This window comes from Dendrobates tinctorius, unplaced genomic scaffold (assembly GCF_039654945.1).
Source record: "Dendrobates tinctorius isolate UK_male_01 unplaced genomic scaffold, ASM3965494v1 ptg000158l, whole genome shotgun sequence".
NCBI lineage: Eukaryota > Metazoa > Chordata > Amphibia > Anura > Dendrobatidae > Dendrobates > Dendrobates tinctorius.
Genome location: NW_027361825.1, coordinates 22,104,738 through 22,129,612, shown reverse-complemented (window position 1 = coordinate 22,129,612; position 24,875 = coordinate 22,104,738). Strand labels below are relative to the sequence as shown.

The 24,875-nt window shown below is 43.6% G+C and overlaps 2 protein-coding genes across 6 annotated transcripts in view; both read left to right on the top strand.

Moving 5' to 3' along the window:
• The window catches only part of CLIP3 (CAP-Gly domain containing linker protein 3), a 38,492-nt gene extending 26,759 nt beyond the window's left edge, over nt 1–11,733 (top strand). For both annotated transcript variants that reach the window (XM_073549093.1, XM_073549095.1), the window contains exons 13-14: nt 296–368; nt 7,860–11,733. In XM_073549093.1, coding sequence (XP_073405194.1) covers nt 296–368; nt 7,860–7,914 — 128 coding nt within the window. In that variant the 3' untranslated portion in view covers nt 7,915–11,733. The remainder of the gene's footprint in view (nt 1–295; nt 369–7,859) is intronic.
• Nucleotides 11,734–14,904: 3,171 nt separating this feature from the next.
• Nucleotides 14,905–24,875, top strand: part of LOC141051941 (uncharacterized) — a 46,265-nt gene continuing 36,294 nt past the window's right edge. For 2 of the 4 annotated variants that reach the window (XM_073549088.1, XM_073549087.1), the window contains exons 1-4: nt 20,128–20,222; nt 21,614–21,672; nt 22,163–22,231; nt 22,449–22,509. In XM_073549088.1, coding sequence (XP_073405189.1) covers nt 20,177–20,222; nt 21,614–21,672; nt 22,163–22,231; nt 22,449–22,509 — 235 coding nt within the window. In that variant the 5' untranslated portion in view covers nt 20,128–20,176. Of the gene's footprint in view, nt 14,973–20,127; nt 20,223–21,613; nt 21,673–22,162; nt 22,232–22,448; nt 22,510–24,875 lie in introns of those variants that run through there. The other 2 variants (XM_073549086.1, XM_073549085.1) reach the window with 2 other exon arrangements.

Here is a 24,875-nt window from a genome sequence, read left to right as displayed (position 1 = left end):
TAGCATTAGGTCTGGTGTGCAGTAGGGAAACTGCATTTTTTTTTAGTAATTTTTGTTTTAGTGATATAAAAAAAACATAAAAAATGTTAAGCAATACCTGATTTAATTACGTGGGTCATTTTCTGATGACAAATTCCCTTGAGAGCAGGGATGAAAGAAAATTGGCACCAATGAGGTAGGATGAGTTGGGAGCATGAAATGAGAATTAGACTTTTCCAGCGGGCACTGCCATCCTGAATATGTATCTGAGAATATTTCATCTATTGTGTTTCACCTGATTTTTTGTTCTCTCCAGTGTCGCAACCAAAACGCAACTTCAACACAGTGCGGACACCGAAAGAACTTGCATCGGAAAATTCTCTCTCCAGGTATCATTGCTGCCCATAGGACGTACATACACCTAGCAATGTATCTGTGACTCGGGTCCGATGCCTGACAGCAGAGACCTCTGTATAACGCATGTGTCAGCGCATCTTATATCAGTCGGCTATGGAGCTTTTCTTGTAACTGTCAATTGTAGAACGAAGCTGTGCGCTAATATTATATAAAATGCAGCAGTGACAGATGTAACAACCGCGGTCTCAGAGACCCACTTCTTATGAGCTGAAAGTATTGATTGTCTGCAGGATAAAGAAGCGAGCACTGAGAATCAATGCACTGGTGTATAATTATATAGTGGGCTGGAATTCAACTGAAAAGGACTTAAAGGAGGAGCATTGTAAAAGTAGGCTTGCTCCTCCCATATGTCATTTTCACTTGAATTTTAGTATCATATACATCCTATACAACCTCTCCTGACAGTCAGACTCACCGAATTAATGAGGAGAATTGTATAGAAGGGAGTCTTACAGATCGTCAGACTTCTGCTCACAATACTCCTCCGTCAGGTCCTTTTTAGTTGGATGCCAACATCTTATACAACATCTCACGAAAAGTCACACTTGCCGATTTAATAAGGCGGATTATAAAGAAGAGAGTCTAACAGCGTTTTAAATCTGTGCTCACAGTGCTCCTCCCTTATGTCCTTTTTAGTTGGATGTCGGCATCCTATACAACCTCTCATGACAGTCAGACTTACCAATTTATTAAGTAGCATTGTATAGAAGAGCGTCTTCCAGATTGTCAGATCTCTGTTGATAGCCCTCCTCCCTTATGTCCTTTTTAATTAGATACCAGCATTGCTCACAGCCCTCCTCCCTTATGTCCTTTTTAGTTGGATGCCAGCATTGCTCACAGCCCTACTCCTTTATGTTCTTTTTAGTTGGATGCCAGTATTGCCCACAGCCCTACTCCCTTGTGTCTTTTTTAGTTGGATACCAGCATTGCTCACAGCTCTATTCCTTTATGTCGTTTTAGTTGGATACCAGTATTGCTCACAGCCCTCCTCCCTTATGTCCTTTGTAGTTGGATGTCAGTATTGCTCACAGCCCTACTCCTTTATGTTCTTTTTAGTTGGATGCCAGCATTGCTTACAGCCCTCCTCCTTTATGTCCTTTTATTTGGATACCAGTATTGCTCACAGCCCTCCTCCCTTATGTCCTTTTTAGTTGGATGTCAGTATTGCTCACAGCCCTCCTCCCTTATGTCCTTTTTAGTTGGATGTCAGTATTGCTCACAGCCCTCCTCCCTTATGTCCTTTTTTTTTTTTTTTTTTTTTTAAACCAGTTATTTTTATTTAGGTTTCAAAAGATTTTAAACAATAAACAGTGGATATCAATATACATGTAACAATTCACATATCTTGTAATAATACAATCAAAGCCATCCCCCCTCCCCCAATACTCCTTATGGCGGGTATACTTGAGAGTCTTAGCAATCATATCACCGCCATCCAGGCGGACCATATTTTTTCGAAAGTTATTTCACCATGCCTTCGCCTGTAAATGCTTTCCTCTAAATGCATTACCGTACGTGTCTGAGCAATAAATTCCCTCCTAGTGGGGGGTTCCGAATCCTTCCATTTTCGTGCTATTAGTTTGCGTGCCACATACAGCAACCTCGCTATTGCCACCTTGTAATGTTCTGAGACAGGTATCCCATCCACCTCCCCCAAAACACACAGCACTGGATTCCTGTCGAGCGTACATGCATAAGCTCTCTCAATTTTGTTGATAACGACCAGCCAGTATGCCACCAGCCGCGGACACGACCATAGCATGTGTAACAGTCCGGCCTGGTCTGTGCCACATCTAGGGCAGCTAGAGTCTCCCCTCAAGCCCGCCTTGAATAGGACCAGCGGTGTTTTGTATGTTCTATGTATTACATATAATTGGGAGAGCCGTGCCTGCTCGCTTAGAGAGATCTTCGGGACATATTCAAGGATAGCCTCCCATTGTTCTGTTGTGAGGGTACCCACCTCCCTTTCCCATTTAAGCCCCCGTTACACACTGCGATATCGCTAGCAATATCGCTGTAAAGTCACCGATTTTGTGACGTTATAGCGATATTGCTAGCGATATCGCTGCATGTGATACTTACCTACAACCCGCTCCCCCGCTGGTTATCGCTAATCGCGCAAGAAGGTCCTGGACCATTTCTCGTCGGCCACTTCCTGCGGCGCTTCCTGTGGAGAGACGAGCGACGCGTGGAGCCGGGCGGGAGGACGCAGGATCGCCGCGTCTGACAGGTAAGTAGCGACCCCCGTCCCCAGCGATGTCGATGGTGAGATCTGCCTGTGTGGCAGCTCACTAGCGACCACCTAGCGATGCACCAGCGATCCTGACAGCGTCATATCGCTGCTCGGGATCGCTGGTGAGTCGCTAGGTGTAACGGTACCCTTACTCTTTGCAGTGAGGTGATTGTCCCCCAGATAGGAGTGTAGTAGATCATGATATATGCTCAATATAACTCCCCTCGTCCCTCCCTTCATACACACAAAGTCTAGTACAATGTCTCCCTGAACCGTCATGGCTCCCAATCTACACTGTGCCCTCCAAGCATGTCGAAGCATATAGTATTGAGACCCCCATACCGAAGGCAAATCAAATTCCTCTCTCAATGTCTCAAAGGTCTTCAGGTCCGTTCCACTCTGCAGCTGGCACACATATCTCACTCCTTTCGCCTTCCAATTGCCCATTTGATGCAGCTTATTAAGTTCCGGCAGATGCTCATTGTCCCACACCGGTGAGTACCTAGTCAGCTCATCCACCCCTCTGATCCTTTTAATGGTGGCCCATACCTTCTGAATCATGCCTATGGTAGGATATGGTGCTCCCAGTTTCTTAAAGGTACCATCCTCTAGACCCTGGATAAGTGGGCGTCTCCCCGTCACATGTACCAGCACCCGGTGAGCTGCTCCTCCACAATCGAGCTCTCTCCACCCCCTGACATGCTGGCCCTGTACTGCCAAGAAATAGACCCATGGATTTGGTGCGGCCAGTCCTCCCTCTTCCTTTCCTTTTTGCAGAGTTCCAAATTTAATCCGTGCCTGCCTCTTGCCCCATATCAAGGATCTGAAGATAGAATCAATGCCCCGAAACCGTTTTTTTAGTAGCCATATCGGCGAATTGTGCAAAACGTACATTAGTTGTGGCATAAGGACCATCTTAATCAGGTTAGTTCTACCCGTTACCGTTAAAGCCAATTTGCACCATGCACCTATTTTCCCTTTAAATTTCTCTAGCAGAGGAACCAAATTCAGATCCGTGAATCGGGACAGTGGAAGAGCTACCCATATCCCTAGGTATTTAAACTGTGAAACTAGCTGGAGTTGTTTCCCCCTCTCATCTATCTCCTCCGCTTCTATTGCTCTATCCACAGCCATGACATAAGACTTGTGCCAATTTATCTCCAGTCCCGAAATGCTTCCTAATTGTTTAATTACATCCATCGTGCACCCCAGTGTCTCTCCTGCACTCTCCAAAAACAACAGGATGTCGTCGGCATACAATGATATTTTTTCTTCCAGCTTCCCAAATTTAAATCCGACCACTCCCCTCTCAGCTCTGATCTTGGCCGCCAGGGGCTCCACTGCCACCGCGAACAATAGCGGGGACAGCGGACACCCCTGCCTTGTGCCCCTATGCAAGTCAAACATCCCGGACTGTTCTCCATTCACCTTAACTACCGCCTTTGGGGATGAGTACAATAACTTCACCCAGGCCATGAACGTAGGGCCGAATCCCATCAGTTCCATGATTTTCCAGTCCTTTTTTGTTAGATGCCAGTATTCCTATACAACCTCTCATGGCAGTCACACTTACCGATTTAATAAAAACAGGAGAATGATAAACACGAGAATCTTGTAGATTGCCAGATCTCTCCTCATAATGCTTCTTTCTCAGATCCTTTTCAGTTGAATGCCATCTAATACCACTTCTGAGAGTAGTAATGCTAGGGTATTTGCACACGTTGTGGATTCTGCTGCGGATCCGCAGCAGTTTCTCCTGCATTGTACAGTACCATTATGTTCAATGTAAAATAAAAAATGCTGTGCACATGCTGTGGATTTTTCCGCGCAGATTTGCTGGGGGTTTGAATCCGCAGCATGTCAGTTATTTGTGCGGATTCCGCTGCGTTTTTACACCTCTTCCATTATAGGAATCCGCAGGTGTAAAAACGCAGGTGAAATCCGCACTAAATCCGCTATAAATCAACAGGAAATCTGCACTAAATCCGCAGGTAAAACGCAGGTCATTTTACCTGTGGATTTAGCAAAATCCATGGGGAAAAATCCGCAGCAGAATCCGCAACGTGTGCACATACCCTTATAGTTTAGTAAATGTTTTTTCTCAATAGTTTCAGAAACAGCTATTTCAAGAATATGGTAGGATATAACATGTGAGAGTTTTATTGCATCCAAAGTAATATTTTCAAGACAGAAACATAGAGTTAGGCCGGTTTCACACATCAGTGCCTCTGGTATATGTAGTGACAGTTTCCTCACGTACCGGAGACACTGACACACGTAGACCCATTCTAATGAATGTGTCTATACAGATGTCAGCGTGTTTTCACGGACACACGGTCCATGTGCAAAACACGCTGACCTGTCAGTGCTTGTGGGAGCCCACGGTCTGCAAAACATGCTGAACAGAGCACACTGTCCTCCGTGTTCACGGACGGTCGCCGGGGAAGAAGCGCTACAGTAAGCGCTGTTCACCGGCGGCTGGTGCTGAACACGGCTGTCATTCTTCTCTCCTGCTCTGCCGGCAACAGCGAGCAGGAGAGAAAGAATGAATGAAATATAGTAAGAATCAATACAGATCAGAAAATGGCAAATCAGTTCAGCCAGCGCATTGCAATGGTCGCCAAACAGCTGAAAAACCAATTGAATTTGTTCATCTCTAAGGGCAGTCTTACACGTCCAGATAATTCCGGTACCAGAAAAAACAGAACCGGAGCTGTGGATACATGGTACCGCCGTGTGGCACATGCGTGGCAATCGTGTGCTGCATCAGGACCACACTGACAGCCGCCAGGGAAGAAGCGCTACAGTAAGCTGGTGCTGAACGCGGCTGCCATTCTTCTCTCCTACTCTGCCGGCAACAGCGAGCAGGAGAGAAAGAATGAATGAAAACCCAACGTGGGGTCCCCCCTCTGTTTGTGAACCAACCCGGCAAAACTCGCTGCTGGGGGCTGCTATTCTCAGGCTGCTTTATGAGCACCAACTGTAATCTCTTATCTCAGTATTTTGAAAATCTGTCAGCACTGAGCTCAGATTTTACCCTAGACTTGAGAATGAAACATCAGTCCAGGAGAAGAAAGAAGCCGATTTCTCTGATAAGATCTATTACAAGTTGTGTACTATTCATTTCAGAAATATAAATGTAAACAAAGGTTACAATTTAACTATTCTGATTAAAGCTGCTCCTTTTAGACAGTTTTAATAAACTGGCGCCTAAATAGTGTCTGAAAGTGGCAAAAGTCAAAATCATAGGGTTCTCATAGAATGGGCCCGATTGGGAACCCCAAGAATTTCACTTTTCTTAAAGGGATTTTCCAGAACTTTAATAATTGTTGGCCTATTCTTAGGATAAGAATTATTAATATCAAATGAATGGGGATAGGACTTCTGGCATCTACTCCAGTCAGGCGATTGAGCCTGGTAAACTATCAAAAGGCTGCAAAAAGTACACAGCAGGCGGCCTTTTCATGGTTTTCCAGACTTGACTCTGTACAGTTGGTTGTGACTGAGACACTCATTATGTATGGGTTTAGGGGGAGCTCTGCTTTTCTGATATGATAAATTATAGAATTCTGGTTGCATATAGCCACCACTAGGGGGAGCTAATAGCATATGGATTTATACAGCTGGTATTGAATTCAATGGGAGCTGTATACATGCATAAACAGGTCATGGTCCGCAGAGGAAATAACATTCTTATGTGTCTGCACAAAATCCACGACCTACACTGTATCTGTCTACTGAATTCAGTCACTATGCATTGTACTCACTTGTATATACTATATCCCTGCATTTCTTGTATCGTGTGCTATATGATTGGCAGTGCAAACAACAACTCCAGTGTTACCCATAACAATTAATCAGCTTTTATTTCCAGAATAATATCTAGAACTTGATTGATTGCCATTGGCAACACCACTGTACTCATTTCCACTAGTGTTTTAGTTCACATGACCTTCCACGATTCTGTAGCACTAGCCCCCTCCCTGGATTGTATGTCTGTCTCTGTATGCATTATCTGCTCCGCACTTACTATTTCCATCCATTTGCGTTGTCTATCTGTGCTACAGTCATTCTTTTTTCTTTTTTTTTTTTTGGCTATGCATTTATATTTTTTAATCAAATGCTGTAAATCTACAGTACTCTCTTGTTAAAGGGGTCCTCTGGTTCTACATGATACACGAAACCAGAAATATCTAGCTGCATGGAATTTTATAAAACAGCGACCATGCAACCTCTAATGAAACTCTTGCACACACAAGTCCCGGATATTACTAGTGCATGTGCAGTAGGTTACATTGGCGGTTGGGATGGACACCTCTTGGCACATGCTTTTTTATCTGCTGCCATAATATAGACACATTGGTGATCTATGCAGGGAGAAGGATATAAGAACCAAGTGTTATTCCCAACCGCTTGGACCCCCATCGATCCTTTAGAGTGGAGCTACAAAATGCCAAGTGGGAACCAAGCGGTGGTGTCGCCTCCAATCGGCACTGCTCTATTCACTCTCTGTGGGATTGTTAAAGTCCTGTTCTCTGGATCAGTGGGGGTTCCAGTGATCTGACCTTGACCGATCTTCTAGTTGTTACTTATCCTGTGGAAAGGTGAGAATTTTAAATATTGGGAATAACCAATATTTTAGCTTTTTCTGTATTGACTAGAGATAAGCTTCAAAAAACATCTTTCGCTCTGGAGGACCCTGCACTTCAGCCCATTAATTTCAATGTGGAGTTGTGCAATACTTCGTTTCTCCTGCGAAGTCACTGCAGGATAATTGAACATCAGGTTCTATAACAGTTTAGTGTTTATCGCTGAGGTCTCAGAAACGAGACACCATGTGATGCAAATATTGTATGGCGATCCATATTGCAAAACAGGATTGAACAATTTAAAAGTCAATTCTGGGACTTCTTAGCTCAGGACATCTAATGAAGCACTGGAGAATGCCCTGATCAGCTATGTTATGTTATTGATTTCATTGGTTGGATAGCTATTGGTGCTTTGTAACCAATGGTTTTTGCAACACTGGGATCCAAGCACTGGGTTGAAAATTGTAGCCCTCAACATTCTAGTCTTCCGAAGGTGCTGAAGCAGGAGAACCCCCTTATTCTTTTTCTTTATTTTCAGTTGTATGCATTAATCTGCTCTGCACATCTCGTTCGTTGTGTCCTTGCAGTGGCGCTTGCTTTCTTTCTGCACTGCACTCACTGTCCTTTCTGTTCTCCTTCAGGTTGCTGTTTTGCTGTTGGTTTCCCTGGCTGCTTCGGGCTGAGATGCAGTCTTAACCCTTTCTCCCAATCAGCCCTGCATCTCCTAAGCCCTGTCATTTGGAGCCACAGACTTCCGTCTCCTTCTGTCTGTGTCTGCACCCCTTGACTCCCCAGTGCCTTGTCTAATGTTCCTCTGAAACAGGGGCCCCTCTGTGTGTCACTGTCTCATTCAGTGCAAAAATAAATGCCGGAGGAGGGGGTAAGGATGTTCCTGCTTTGTACTGGTGAAGGTTTTACTTGCTTCCTTCCCTTAACAGAACCTTCAACTGGACACCAAGTGCAGGACCCTACAATGCTATCCAAGCTTTTCTCTAGCTGCCATTCATTTTCTATAAACTTCTAGAAGAGATACAATAATGGTTCATAGGCCTGTAATCTGTAGAAGCTAATAGTCATTTCGTATAATTGGTTCATTCATGGTCATTGACCCATCAACATCAATACAAGGCTTGGCCAAATTTCACCGAGGCCAACGATGGTCTTCCTTGTCTTCATAACTAAAGTCATCAATATAGTAATTTAGTTGTGGTCGGAAATCCATTCCACGTGATCATCACACAATAGTGAAGCAAATCCGTTGTGTGATATCGCTGGGTAAGTGCTTGGTCTTCTCTGACCCATCAAGGCTTGACCAAACCTCTAGGAATAGTTTGAACTTGTGACTGGAAACTCGTTATGTCTCTGAAGCCAACGATGGCCCACCATGTTCTCATAACTAGAAATAGTGATGTGATTATGGTTTGAAAATCCATTCCACATAGTCACCACCCAAAACTTGATAAAGACCATTTTATGATATAGCTGGGCCAGTGGTTGGACCTTGCTTACCCAGCAAGATCACACAAGTCTTGGCCAAATCTCTAATACTAGTTGCAACCAATGACTAAGAATTGGTAATGTCACTGAGGCCGAAGATGGTTTTCCATATTTTCGAAACTAAACTCATCTCTACAGTGATTTAGTTGTTATCAGAAATCCAATCCAAGTAGTCATCACACAGTGCTAGAGCAAGACCATTCATTGAGTGATATTGCTGGGAAAGTTCTTTATTAACATCAAACAAGACTTGGTCAAACTTCTTGGACTAGTTGCGGCCCATGACTAGGGACTGGTACTGCCAATGAAGCCAACGATGGTCCACCATGTCTACATGACTAAAAATAGTGATGTGGCCATGGTTAGAAATCCGTTCCACGTAGTACTAACAGAGTAGTTCATCAACACCAAGTATGATTTACCAGGGTATGTTGTTGGATCCTGATTACCCATGAAGACCATGCATGGCCTGGCCAAATCTCTAGTAGTAGTTGCAACCAATGGTCTTTGAGACCAACAATGATCTACCATGTCTTCATAACTAAAGTCATCTCTATATTGACTTAGTCATGGTCTGAAATCCATTCCATATAGTCAGCACCCAGGATTTGATCAAGACCGATTGTTTGATATATCCGGTTAAGTGGTTGGACTTCACTAACCCATCAAGATCATACAAGGCATGGCCAAATCTCAAGTACAAGTCAGAGTCCATGACTAGGAATGGTAATGTCACAGAGGCCAACGATGGTCCACCAGGTCTTCATAACTAAAGATAGTGATGTAGTTAGAAATCCATTCCATGTGGTCATTACACAGTACATAAGCAAGAGGAGGAACCTTGTTGACCCATCAAGTTCTTACAAGGCTTATCCAATTCTCAAGTATTAGTCGCAGCCCTTGACTAGGAATGGGCAGTGAGACCAACAATGGTCCACCATGTCTTCATAACTAAAGGGATGTAGTCATGGTTGGAAACCCATTCCACGTAGTCATCCCACAGTACTTGAGAAAGAACAAATTTATGATATCTATGGATATTTGGTTGTAAACAGTGAATGTAAAGTTAAACCTAAGAAACTAAATTTGATGTATGTATATAGCATGCCCGAGCTCCACCGTATCATTTTCTATAGACTCTTATGTATACACCACTGTATCTCTAGACTTTCCCAAGTCACCACACACTTTGTCAATGTTTCCTATTGTAAAGACACCAATCGGTCTCATGGATGATGGAAGAAATCAGGTCACATTGAACATTATTTTGTCATGTACTGTACATAGTCTTCCGTTACTCAACTCTCTAAATGAAATTTGTGATAGTTAAAAAGCGACCATAATTAGTAGTGTCTCGTTCTTTCTCTTTGGCTCCAGTCCTGTAGTCCCTTGATATCTATTGTATGTTGGTAGTTTTATGATGCCTTAATGTTTATTTAACTACTGATGGTTTGAAGACATTGTGCAATTTTTCTCATCAAAGGATTGTCTTTTTCTTAGGGTGCAATTTACTCACTCATCCCATCACTGGTAGAACAACCATTAAAAAAATGGTTAATCGTAGTTGGTATTCTGTTCTTGTATCCCAACCTCATTCCAAAAGAGAACGGTGTGTTACCAGTTGGCTAAAAAATTATTCACTGGTAAATTTCACCTGACAACGCTTCTTTATGGTTGGAATCATCCATTTTTGTCAATTTTGTCCAATTTATATTTGTACCTTAAGTTGCTTCCAAAGTATGAGGTCTGCAGCCCAGATCTATAATCCTCTGGGTCCTGAGGTGCCCATAACCTTGTTCAGACAACTACCGCTAGGGTTGGTGCAAATGGATTCACAGGACCCAGTCTATCGGCTATGTCAATGATCTGTGGCCGCTGTATGGGGAGCCCTGAGAACAACCTCTTCCTGGATGGCTTCTGCGACTTCCCTTTTAATTAGTCGGCCTGGCGTCATGTCACGTTATGATAAGATGAGCCGCGGATGCTGGGAGGTAGGAGTCGATTCTCAGTGATCCCGTGCAGTGGCCACAGATTACTGAGACCTGCTCCTGAAAATCGATTGGCATCAACTCTGAATACCACCATACCCATGCACGCTCGATTTGGATCAGCATGCATTTTCAATTAGTAGAAGCGAGTAAGCCATGGCTAGATAAAGTTGAGAACTGGCCCCATACACACACGATAGTCCACCAGAGTTGGATAACTTTAACGTGTATGGAGGCCTCTAGTCTTTGACATGTTAAATGTTTATTAGCTTCTTGTCTTTGGTTGTTGACTTTTTTCACCACTCGTTTTGCCTTCTGTGTCTTTGCTGTGTTTTCTTGTCTCTCTGTTGGTTCTTCTCATCATCTTATATCTGATTTCCTCCCATCATCCTCCAGTGTCTCATTCCAATTCATCCAAAAGACGGAGGGCTATTGGGTCAGTGTTGTATATCCCTCGCGGTATGTGATCAAGTCGTTGACCTTTGCCCACTGGATTTCTTGCTCGCATCCCGTATAACTGGTCACTGCATGCAGCCCCCTCCTCTGTTCATAGTAGCATGGGGTATTCTGTGTGCCGTGAGTAGTAAGTATCTCTGTGCATCGTGCTAAATATTAGCTAGCACAACCCCATCCGAGGGCTCACTGGGCCAATAGGAGGGGATCATACACAACCTATATACAGATGGCAGCATATATAGACACACAATACATATCTAGACTGATACACACAACACATTCACAGTAGCAGTGATCTGTATAGATATATATATTTACAGCCTACCTGTATACAGATATATGTGCAGGTTTATAGGACACCTTTGTGAGGATGTGTTTTATTATATGACCCCTGGGGGGTGGGGGACGTCACTAATTCTCTCATATAGCGGACCCCACCTTTGAATCGTGTTCTGGGGCCCCTTCCTGTAACCCTGCGTAAAACCTTGTGACCTGCCTGTAACTTGTGCTCTTACTAACCCTGTATACGGGACACATGGATGTACGTCAGATAATAAACTGATTTAACTACTGACCCTTGTGAAGAGTCTTTATGGAGTGGAATATTCATGATTTTCGCTCCTTGGAGGTGGGAGAAGGGAGGCGACAATTGCTCATGATATCTTTCTGTTCTAGAAAAGTTTTTGTCAGTTATGGGTTGAACTAGATGGACTTAAAGACTCCCTTCAACCTTAAAATACTATATTACTATGTAGTTTGGTAACTGTTCAACTTTTTTCCTTTTGTGATTTTTTTCAAGTTTTTAGGCATTTTTATGTTTGCGACAAATTCATTTTTGCACTTTTTACACAATTTTTTTTATTCCTTGTTTTGGGCATTTTTGGGGTTTCCTTAATGAAGGCACATTTTTTTCCATTATCTAGATGCTTACAGCATATTCAACATTTGAGACATGGAAATGTTGCAAAATCAGTGCGCAAATGTGCTACAGTGGAATTCTGCAAAAATGTTTGTGTGACATTTTACAGCTTATTGAAGGGATCCTGTAACTTCTTAAACAAAAACAGCACCAATACAGAAAATGTACAAAATCTGAGAGCACTAAAATTAAGACAAGAAAGAAACCAACGCTCGGTGCCTCGGGGTGATCCTTGACTCTGCCCTCTCTTTCAAGCCACATATCCAAGCCCTTGCCTCCTCCTGCCGATTCCAACTCAAAAACATTTCCCGGATCCGTGCATTCCTTGACCATAAAACCACAAAAACACTAGGGCATGCCCTCATCATCTCCCGCCTCGACTACTGCAACCTCCTACTCTCTAGCACTTTGGCACCACTCCAATCCATCCTAAACTCTGCTGCCTGACTAATCCACCTGTCTCCCCGTTATTTCCCAGCCTCTCCTCTCTGCGCCAAGCCCTTCACTGGCTTCCTATTGCCCAGAGGCTGCAGTTCAAAACCCTAGCAATGACATATAAAGCCATTCACAACCTGTCTCCTCACCTTCGATCCTCTCAAGATCTCCTTCTCTGCTCCCCTCTCATCTCTTCCTCCCACAACCGCATGCAAGACTTCTCCCGCGCTTCCCCTATACTCTGGCGCTCTCTAACCCAACACATCAGGCTCTCGCCTACCACGGAAACCTTCAAAAGGAACATGAAGACCGACCTCTTCCGACAAGCCTACAACCTGCAGTGATCCTCAGTGTACTGAACCGCAGCACGACCTGCTCTACCCTCTCCTAGTGTATTCTCACCCATCCCCTGTAGACTGTGAGCCCTTGCGGGCATGGTCCTCTCTCCTTCTGTACTTGTGTGTGCCTTGTTTTGCTCATGTTTATTGTACTTGTCTATATTTGCCCCGTTCACATGTGAAGCGCCATGGAATAAATGGCGCTATAAAAATGAATAATAATAATAACCAAAAGCATTAAAAAGGTGCAAATGAGGATTTGGGGGCATTGATTCTCTACTATCAGATATACCCTTGTGTGGGAGGTAAAATTGAGAAATTAGAGCATAAGCCCTAGTTAGGCCAGGGAAAACCTCTGTACAGTGCTATGGAATACTATACAGTATGTTGGTGCTATACAAGCAATATGAAATAAATGAATCATCCCTGGATATTTAGCCACAAGACTCATACAAGATAAAGGTGCAGTAACATTAATGGCAATGGTCCATCCACTCACTACTAGATGCTCGATCTGGGCAGGTGCCAGCTATGTTATACAGCCATCACCTGCCTCTTAACAGCAACAAGAGGAACCATCACCAAGTCAAAGGTGTCCTGTTTTATTCTTGTTTTATTCCCACTGCTCCCGAGTATTTTGTTTTTCTTAAAACCGCATTATGGTTCCAGAGATATAGGCCTTTTTATTTAGTGTTAATTTTTAAGGTTTTTACAAAGGGGCGGAGCTCACAGGATAATTATACAGAGCAGCCCACAGATACGCCCCAGAGGAACCCATGAGCCAGTAAAGCCAGATTAAAACAAAAAGAAAACTGGACGGATACTCAAGGGGGGCTAAATTAAAAGGAAAAACTGGACGCTTTAGACCTGGTGACAGGTTATCTTGTAGTGGTGTAACCTGGTGGGGTGTCCATTTAGGCACCCAGTGTTGCGATTGAGTGGTGTAAATGGGATGCCGTGCCTGATAGCCCTTATCGACTCAATTCTGGTTCTCCTATGGGGATTAAAAATAAAGTGAAAAGTAATTAAAAAAATATTTAAAATCTAAAAATGAAATAACAAAACGTAGTTGTATTATTTCCCCATACAAAAATACAATAAAAACAAGCAGATTTGGTATCGCCACTACTGTAAAAGGCCAAACTATCAGATTATAACATTTTTTAATTGAAAAAGGAAAAATAAAATAGAAAGTCCAGCTGTTTTGCACGGCTTCTCCCAACAGCAATGCAATAAAAGGTGATAAAATAAATATCATATGTGTTGTTATTAATTTAGAGTTGAGCAACTTTGGTCGGATCGGGTTTCATGAAACAAAATTTGTTTCAGATGAAACTGGTCCGACTAGGGCAAAAAAAGTCGGAGTTTCGTCCAAAACCCGACCTCAAAGCAAGTCAATGGGGAATAAAAGTCGGCATTGAGCAGATGACATTCATCCACTCAATGCCGACTTTTAATCACCATTGACTTGCTTTGAGGTCGGGTTTTGGACGAAACTCCGACTTTTTTTGCCCTAGTCGGACCAGTTTCATCTGAAACAAATTTTGTTTCATGAAACCCGATCCGACCAAAGTCGCTCAACTCTAAGTTATTATTATTATGTGGCCCCCAAAATAATATCAATAAAAACTACAGCTCAGCACGGAAAAAAAAAGTCTGTGATGGAAAAGCGCAGAAGTTACTTTCCTTGCTTTTTTTTTTTTTTACCAGAAGTGTTTTTGTGATCTGAAAGATGTTAAAACATTAAAAAAAACAAAAGTTACCAGGGGAAAAAAAGTTATGGCTTTTGGAAGAGGGGGAGGAAAAGGAAAGAAAGGGTTAAAAGAAGACTACAGGCTGATAAGTGGCTGATAACAGCGAGCAATAGCGAGTTCCGCTCTGCCTGTTCGCTGCCACAACCTACAATCTGAACCCACTGAGTCTGCGCGGAACAATACCGAAGATTCCCGACTAGTACCGAAGTTTACCGAGCGATCTCTTAGTCCCGCCCCTTACAGTTACCTGCAATTTCATTGGTTCAGCCACTAATATTCCATTTCCCATTCCTGATTGGCTGAATCAGATGTCACTCAAAGACATCTACTCCCCGGAAGTGAATAAACGACAAGGCTTGTGGGGAAGGTAATCCATTGCATTCACATTTTAGTAGGACGTGTTCGTTTAGTGGCGGGGAGACTGTGATATGATTACTATTTAATTCTGTTTTATCGCAACGGATTTCTAATCTGCGTCTCACTTGCTAGTGCAAAACTACAACTCCCAGCATGCCTTTGCGTTCTGCGGCTGTCACAGCACGCTGGGAGTTGTAGTTTTGTCACACATTGACACAATGGCCTCCTACGAAGTTTTTTTAAAATGGTGGTGTTTTGTTTTGTTTTATTTTTTCCCATCACCCCCTCCCCCCTCTACTGGATGTATAATTGTTTTTATTAAATTAGTAAAGAAAAAATCAAGATAAAATAAAAAAAATGGAAAAGAAAAAGTGCCACAATTTTCGGAAACCCCATAAGTTCTTTTATTCTTCTGAGGATGGCGCTGGGTCAGGACTTGTTTTTTGGGAGGTAATGAGCAGTAGTTTTTATTGGTGCCGTCGTTCTGCGCTACTCATACTTTTTGATTGCATTTTTTTTTTAATAATCAGCAGCGCGATTACGTCCACAAATCCTTCCTGGTCTGTGATGTTTTGTCTCGTCGTTCGCTCTACGAGAGAAATATTTTCAGATCTTAAGGGCATGTCACACTTCGCTAGCAATATCGCTATAACTAGTGACGTTATAGCGATATTGCTAGTGATATCGCTGTGTCTGATACTTACCTAAGACCCGCTCCCCCGCTGCTTATCGCTGATCGCGCGAGAACGTCCTGGACCGTTTCTCGTCGTCAGCTTCCTGTGGAGAGATGAGCGACGCGTGGAGCCGGGCGGGAGGACGCAGGATCGCCTGGTGTGACAGGTAAGTAGCGATCCCCGTCCCCTGCGATGTGGCTGATGAGATCTGTCTGTGTGGCAGCTCACTAGCGACGACTTAGCGATGTACCAGCGATCCTGACCGCGTCATATCACTGGTCGGGATCGCTGGTACATCGCTAAGTGTGACAGTACCTTTAGTTCAGACAATTCTGTACATTGAAAGATCGAATATCTTCATTTATTTTTAAAATTTTGCTCTTTAAGTTTGAGGAAAGAAAAGAACAGGCAATTTAACCCTTTGTGTGTGTGTATGTATATATATATATATATAATTAAATTGAATATAAATGATTAAAAATAATTATACTACTTTTAATATTTTTTTCTTTCAATCATGTATATATTATAGTTTTATGTCATAATTTTGTATTACGTGGAGTTGTATTTTTTGAAAAATATTTTCACTTTTTTTATGTGTGTGTTTAAAAAATGTCGAAAATAAATAATGTATTGTATATTATTTTTTGTGTGGGGGGTTTTATTTTTGAAAGATATTCTCAATATTTTTTTTTCCATATGTATGTGAAAAAAATGTTGATAATATGTTTAAAAATTACAACCCCCCCACAATATGTATATTTATTTTTAATAATTTAGTTTTAATGTAATCATCTATCTTGATTTTTTTTAAATGTGTGTATATATAAATATATATATATACACACACTGCTCAAAACATAAAGGGAACACTATTCCATTTGCAACAGGTTGTTTGTGTTCCCTTTATTTCTTTGAGCAGTATGTGTATTTTTCAAAAATGCAACCCTAAGGGTGTGTGCACACGCTGCGGAATGCTCTGCGGATTTGTCTGCGCGGATTTAGTAAAATCTGCAGGTAAATCCGCAGGTTAGAAGACCTGCGGTTTATCTGCGGATGAGCCTGCAGTTTTCCCCTGCGGTTTATCACCTCTACAATGGAGGAGATGGCAAACCGCAGCGGAATCCGCAGAAAAGAAGTGACATGTCAATTCTTTCTGCGGATTTGAAACTGCGGAAAAATCCGCACCATCTGCACTGCGGTTTTCATTTTGCATAGAAGGTACTGTACACCGCAGCAGAATCCGCAGCGTCTGCACACACCCTAACACTTTGATTAACAAATAAATATACAGTACAGACCGAAGGTTTGGACACACCTTCTCATTCAAAGAGTTTTCTTTATTTTCATGACTATGAAAACTGTAGATTCACTCTGAAGGCATCAAAACTATGAATTACCACATGTGGAATTATATAATTAACAAAAAAGTGTGAAACAACTGAAAATACTGTATGTCTTATATTCTAGGTTCTTCAAAGTAACCACCTTTTGCTTTGATATCTACTTTGCACACTCTTGGCATTCTCTTGATGAGCTTCAAGAGGTAGTCACCGGAAATGGTTTTCACTTCACAGGTGTGCCCTGTCAGGATTAATAAGTGGGATTTATTGCCTTATAAATGGGGTTGGGACCATCAGTTGTGTTGTGCAGAAGTCTGGTGGATACACAGCTGATAGTCCTACTGAATAGACTGTTAGCTGCTTTTTTCTTGCCATAATACAAATTCTAAGTAAAGAAAAACGAGTGGCCATCATTACTTTAAGAAATGAAGGTCAGTCCGAAAAATAGGGAAAACTTTGAAAGTGTCCCCAAGTGCAGTGGCAAAAACCATCAAGTGCTACAAAGAAACTGTCTCACATGAGGACCGCCCCAGGAAAGGAAGACCAAGAGTCACCTCTGCTGCGGAGGATAAGTTCATCCGAGTCACCAGCCTCAGAAATCGCAGGTTAACAGCAGCTCAGAATAGAGACCAGGTCAATGCCACACAGAGTTCTAGCAGCAGACACATCTCTACAACAACTGGTAAGAGGAGACTTTGTGCAGCAGGCCTTCATGGTAAAATAGCTGCTAGGAAACCACTGCTAAGGACAGGCAACAAGCAGAAGAGACTTGTTTGGGCTAAAGAACACAAGGAATGGACATTAGACCAGTGGAAATCTGTGCTTTGGTCTGATGAGTCCAAACTTGAGATCTTTGGTTCCAACCACCGTGTCTTTGTGCAACGCAGAAAAGGTGAATGGATGGACTCTACATGCCTGGTTCCCACCGTGAAGCATGGAGGAGGAGGTTTGATGGGGTGGGGGAGCTTTGCTGGTGACACTGTTGGGGATTTATTCAAAATTGAAGGCATACTGAACCAGCATGGCTACCACAGCATCTTGCAGCGGCATGCTATTCCATCCGGTTTCCGTTTAGTTAATAATAATAATATAATAAATTTTATTTTTATAGCGCCGACATATTCCGCAGCACTTTAGTTTAGTTGGGCCATCATTTATTTTCCAGCAGGACGATGACCCCAAACACACCTCCAGGCTGTGTAAGGGCTATTTGACCAAGAAAGAGAGTGATGGGGTGCTACGCCAGATGACCTGGCCTCCACAGTCACCAGACCTGAACCCAATCAAGATGGTTTGGGGTGAGCTGGACCGCAGAGTGAAGGCAAAAGGGCCAACAAGTGCTAAGCATCTCTGGGAACGCCTTCAAAACTGTTGGAAGACCATTTCCGGTGACTACCTCTTGAAGCTCATCAAGAGAATGCCAAGAGTGTGCAAAGCAGTAATCAAAGCAAAAGGTGGCTAACCTAGAATATAAGACATATTTTCAGTTGCTTCACACTTTTTTGTTAATTATATAATTCCACATATGTTAACTCATAGTTTTGATGCCTTCAGAGTGAATCTACAATTTTCATAGTCATGAAAATAAAGAAAACTCTTTGAATGAGAAGGTGTGTCCAAACTTTTGGTCTGTACTGTGTATATACACTCACTGGCCACTTTATTAGGTACACCTGTCCAACTGTGTGTTAAGACTTAATTACTAATCAGCCAATCACATGGCGGCAACTCAGTGCATTTAGGCATGTAGACATGGTCAAGACAATCTCCTGCAGTTCAAACCGAGCATCAGTATGGGGAAGAAAGGTGATTTGAGTGCCTTTGAACGTGGCATGATTGTTGGTGCCAGAAGGGCTGGTCTGAGTATTACAGAAACTGCTGATCTACTGGGATTTTCACGCACAACCATCTCTAGGGTTTACAGAGAATGGTCCGAAAAAGAAAAAAAATCCAGTGAGCAGCAGTTCTGTGGCCGGAAATGCCTTGTTGATGCCAGAGGTCAGAGGAGAATGGGCAGACTGGTTCGAGCTGATAGAAAGGCAACAGTGACTCAAATTGCCACCCGTTACAACCAAGGTAGGCAGAAGAGCATCTCTGAACGCACAGTGCGTCGAACTTTGAGGCAGATGGGCTACAGCAGCAGAAGACCACACCGGGTACCACTCCTCTCAGCTAAGAACAGGAAACTGAGGCTACAATTTGCACAAGCTCATCGAAATTGGACAGTAGAAGATTGGAAAAACGTTGCCTGGTCTGATGAGTCTCGATTTCTGCTGCGACATTCGGATGGTAGGGTCAGAATTTGGCGTAAACAACATGAAAGCATGGATCCATCCTGCCTTGTATCAACGGTTCAGGCTGGTGGTGGTGGTGTCATGGTGTGGGGAATTTTTTCTTGGCACTCTTTGGGCCCCTTGGTACCAATTGAGCATCGTTGCAACGCCACAGCCTACCTGAGTATTGTTGCTGACCATGTCCATCCCTTTATGACCACAATGTACCCAACATCTGATGGCTACTTTCAGCAGGATAATGCGCCATGTCATAAAGCTCGAATCATCTCAGATTGGTTTCTTGAACATGACAATGAGTTTACTGTACTCAAATGGCCTCCTCAGTCACCAGATCTCAATCCAATAGAGCATCTTTGGGATGTGGTGGAACGGGAGATTCGCATCAGGGATGTGCAGCCGACAAATCTGCGCCAACTGTGTGATGCCATCATGTCAATATGGTCCAAAATCTCTGAGGAATGCTTCCAGCACCTTGTTGAATCTCTGCCACGAAGAATTGAGGCAGTTCTGAAGGCAAAAGGGGGTTCAACCCGTTACTAGCATGGTGTACCTAATAAAGTGGCCAGTGAGTATATATATATATATATATATATATATATATATATCCAACAATGTAGACCAGCTCACTTCTGTGAACCACCTGGAACCTCAGCTGACCTGGTTAACTCCGTTGTGCCCGGATCTGGATGTAGGAGTCCATCCATACAAATGTGAACAACGACAAAGCAAAGTCCAGCAATAACGTGAGCAATCCAGGATGCTGTTAAAAATTTTTTTCTTTTTATTCATAAATCCATTAAAATGCAATGGTCCAAGCAGTTCAAAACAGCAATAACGCAGGAAAGTCGTGCAGATAGGACTACGCGTTTCAGCGGTAGAACCCGCCTTCTTCCAGAATCTAATATGCTTTCCAAACATGGAACCTTATATACATCCCACTCCCATCAGGGTAATTATAAACATATGTGAGAGACTTAAAAACATGTGCTATAAAAGCAGATCAAACATATAAACTATCCAAATATTGATCAGTATACAACATGCATAAAGATTATAAGGAAAGAATTCAACATAGTGGAGAAAAGTACATTAGGAATGTCCAATAACCTGACCATAAGATTTAAGGCCCTGTGCACACAGTGCAGACTCCGTGCAGTTCCGCAGCAGATTTGGCCCTGCAGAACCACAGCAGAAAAGCAACAGAACAGCACGTGATGCACAGTACCATTTAAGGCTATGTAAAACAAAAAAGGCTGTGCACATGCTGCAGATTTTTCTGCGCAGATCTGGTGCAGAATAAAAGAAGCAGCATGTCGCTTCTCCTGTGCGGCTCTGCTGCAGCTCTCCACCTGCTCCATTATAGAAATCTGCAGGCGGAAACTGCAGGGGAGTCTTGCTTTGTCGTTGTTCATATATATATATATACACACACACACACTGTGATTATTATTATTTATTATTATTATGCAATTATATAGCGCCATTTATTCCTTGGCGCTTTACATGTGAAAAGGGGAAATATAGACAAGTATAATAAACATGTGTAAGACAAGGGACACACAAGTACATAAGGAGAGGGGACCCTGCCCGCGAGGGTTCACAGTCTACAGGGATGGGTGAGGATACAGTAGGAGAGGGTAGAGCGGGTCATGCTGCGGTTCTGTAGACCGAGGATCATTGCAGGCTGTAGGCTTGTCGGAACAGGTGAGTCTTCAGGTTCTTCTTGAAGGTTTCTGTTGATGGTGAGAGTCTGATGTGTTGCGGCAGAGTTCCAGAGTATGGGGGAAGCACGGGAGAAGTCTTGTATGCGGTTGTGGGAAGAAGAGATAAGGGGGGAGTAGAGAAGGAGATCTTGAGATGATCGAAGGTTGCATGTGGATAGGTACCTAGAGACCATGTCACAGATGTACGGAGGACTCAGGTTGTGGATGGCTTTGTATGTCATGGTTAGGGTTTGATCACTTTATCATCTATGCAGTACACTATAGTACTGTAGTAGTGCAGTGTATTGTGAAATGAGTCCCATGGAGAATGAATGAAGCCGAGCTGCGCATGATCAACCACCATTCATTTCAGACCCCCAGTGCTCAGCAAGTTATTACCATTCCTATAAGATTTAGCTTAGTACAACCCCTTTAAGAGCCAGGAATGGCACATGTTCTCGGAGCAGCTCCCGGTGGGCCGCACGCACCATCTGTGACCCATCCTACTGATATCACTGCTGACGATGGAGCAGATGATAATTCCCTCTGGCCGGGTTTTCCGGCTTTTCCTCTCTTCGGTCTTCGCCCTGAGCTCTGCATACAGTCTGTAACACGTCTTATTAATTCTCCTCTCCAGCTGCAGAAATGCAAGCCAACATCTGTGCTGCCGACCTGGAACGCTTCCTCATACATAAGGTACCCGTGCAATAACCAGTCAGTCCCCGGTAGCAGAAAGCCATGTTTCTGCAGCTGCATATACTGCATTAAAGGGCTTGTCTCCTGCATTTTGTCCCATGTATTTATCATTAGTACAGATGGGAACGATCCGTTTAAGGTCAATTTTAGCACAGAGGTTTTCCGTAATCTGTACATTAAATTGCTTCGGTTACGGTGCAGATTTTTTTACATGTAAATCTGGAACATGTGAATGCAGCCTAATAGTTGAATTGTGTTGCGAGTTCTCCCATATTCTTTTGCTTGATAGATAGAGCTTGCAATACAGGTCCCGACCACTATACACTTTATGGCTGTATGGCGCTGTTGCACTTCCAGTGCACTGCAACCCCATCGATTAGCTGATTGGTTAAGGTCCCAGGAGTAAGACCACCACCGATCTGATATTGAGGGTCCATCCTGGAAAACAAAATCTTGAACACCTTTATTAGTGTCTGTTCTCTTCTCCCAGGCTCCTCGTGCCGCCTATTACATCCCGGAGTACATCACTGCGGCGGAGGAGGAGTATCTGCTGCGTCAGGTAGTGTCACACAGTTTATGGAAATAAGTAATACTTTGCCTAGAGGACGAAGGGTACAGAAAAGTGTTATTTGTACAGAGTGGTACATTGTGTCACACCGGCAGCTGTGAGAGCAGGACTAGATCCGCTGGCACGGTCCGAGGGTGGAGGCACCGATGACATCAGTGTTGGACACTGAATGTAGCATCGTATCTTACTGTTTCCTTCTCTTTTTCAGGTCTACAATGCTCCAAAGCCAAAATGGACGCAGCTCTCAGGGAGGAAGCTACAGAACTGGGGTCAGTGAAGATCACTCTGTAAATATTCTTTACCTAGCTGTGGATTGCTGCACTTCTCTCCAGATGTCTCTGCAGCGTAATAGACCCCCATAGTGGAGGAGGTCACTTTCACTGCCGCCATCATTGCTGTATACATGGCACCAGATATATCATGCAGGAAGCTGCAAATCCTTTGATCATGTGATCACCAGGAAGCTGCAGGGCCTCCTATCTTGTGTTCGCCAGGAAGCTGCAGGTCCTCCCATCATGTGATCGCCGGGAAGCTGCAGGTCCTCCCATCATGTGATCACCAGGAAGCTGCAGGTCCTCCCATCATGTGATCACCAAGAAGCTGCAGGTCCTCCCATCATATGATCGCCAGGAAGCTGCAGGTCCTCCAATCATGTGTTCACCAGGAAACTGCAGGTCCTCCCATCATATGATCGTCAGGAAGCTGCAGGTCCTCCCATCATGTGATCACCAAGAAGCTGCAGGTCCTTCGATCATGTGATCGCCAGGAATCTGCAGGGCCTCATATGATCGCCAGGTATCTGCAGGTCCTCCAATCATGTAATCGTCAGGAAGCTGCAAGTCCTCTGATCATGTGATCGCCAGGAAACTGCAAGTCCTTTGATGATGTGATTGCCATGAAGCTGCAAGTCCTCCAATCATGTGATCACCAGGAAGCTGCAGGTCCTCCAATCATGTGATCGCCAGGAACCTGCAGGTCCTCCAGTCATGTGATCGCCAGAAAGCTGCAGGTCCTCTGATCATGTGATCACCAGGAAGCTGCAGGTCCTCCCATCTTGTGATCTCCAGGAAGCTGCAGGTCCTCCCATCATGTTATCACCAGGAAGCTGCAGGTCCTCCCATCATGTGATCACCAAGAAGCTGCAGATCCTTCAATCATGTGATCACCAGGAAGCTGCAAGGCCTCCGATCATATGATCGCCAGGTATCTGCAGGTTCTCCGATCATGTGATCGTCAGGAAGCTGCAAGTCCTCTGATCTTGTGATCGCCAAGAAACTGCAAGTCCCCTGATCATGTGATTGCCAGGAAGCTGCAAGTCCCCTGATCATGTGATTGCCAGGAAGCTGCAAGTCCTCTGATCATGTGATTGCCAGGAAGCTGCAAGTCCTCTGATCATGTGATTGCCAGGAAGCTGCAATCCTCCGATCATGTGATCGTTAGGAAGCTGCAAGTCCTCTGATCATGTGATTGTCAGAAAGCTGCAGGTCCTTTGATCATGTGATCGTCGGGGAGCTGCATAGAAATATGTGAAGCTTCCATGCTCTGGTTGGGAGAGCCGCTGACCAGTCCGTGCACTCCGTTCTGAGCTTGTTACGATTTATCTGACTGCGCCCATATAATAAGCTATCAGTAACAGATCAGTGCTTTGTCTGAAACCTACCCACCAATCAGCTGTTTGCAGCTCCTGCACTTGTATGTGAACAGAACCAGAGAAGCACAGTGCCACCCACTATGTAGTGGCCACTTTCAGTACTCCAGCTCAGCTCCTATTCATTTCACTCTTTGCTGTTCCTGCTTTATATAAGGTTTTCTTCTGACCCTTATGGACCTGCTAACAACGGATAGTGAGTGAGGGAGTGTCGTGTATCGGACCCTCACTGATCTGATATTGATGACTTAGCCTAAAGATCAAGGTACTTGACAACCCCATTAACTGTAATAAGACAGAGTGTCCCATAACCTGCAGAAATGTTTCTATAAATGCAGAAGACTTGTTTGCTTTCAGTTAATGGGGTTTAGAAATCATGACTGCTTTCTTCCATAAACAGCGCCACCCCGACTATGGGTCGTGTCCGGTATTGCAACTCAGCTCTATTATAGTAAAAAAGAGGCTGATCTGCAATATCAAACACAACATGGGAGAAAGCAGCCATGTTTATCTAATCGTGGATTCCGATGAGTATCCAGAGAGAACGTACACTAACTCACTGACGTGTCAGAGCGCAGCGATTGCAGATTGTTGGCTCGGGGTACAGTATTACTGCCATGCGCGGCATATCCAGCTCTGGCATGTCCAATCATACCCTCCGGGGCCTGGCACAGTCTAGACATTTGTGTGAGATGAAAGGAGATGTTTTGTTTGGCAGCCGCACAGTTAATTATCATATGAAATCACATAATCGCCAAAATAAAATAAAAAAAATTAAATTATTGATTGCACCTTTATGGATGGTATTTATCCTATAGGTCTTTACTTGTCTTGCTCGATCTCCACCCTTATTCCATAGGAGCAGAGTCTCACTTTATGGCAGTAAAAATTATTATTATTCTCATTAAAGGGGTATTTTCTATCTTGAACATTATCTTTTGGGAACTCCCATAGAAGTGAATGAAGAAGGCGGCACAGAATAAGAGA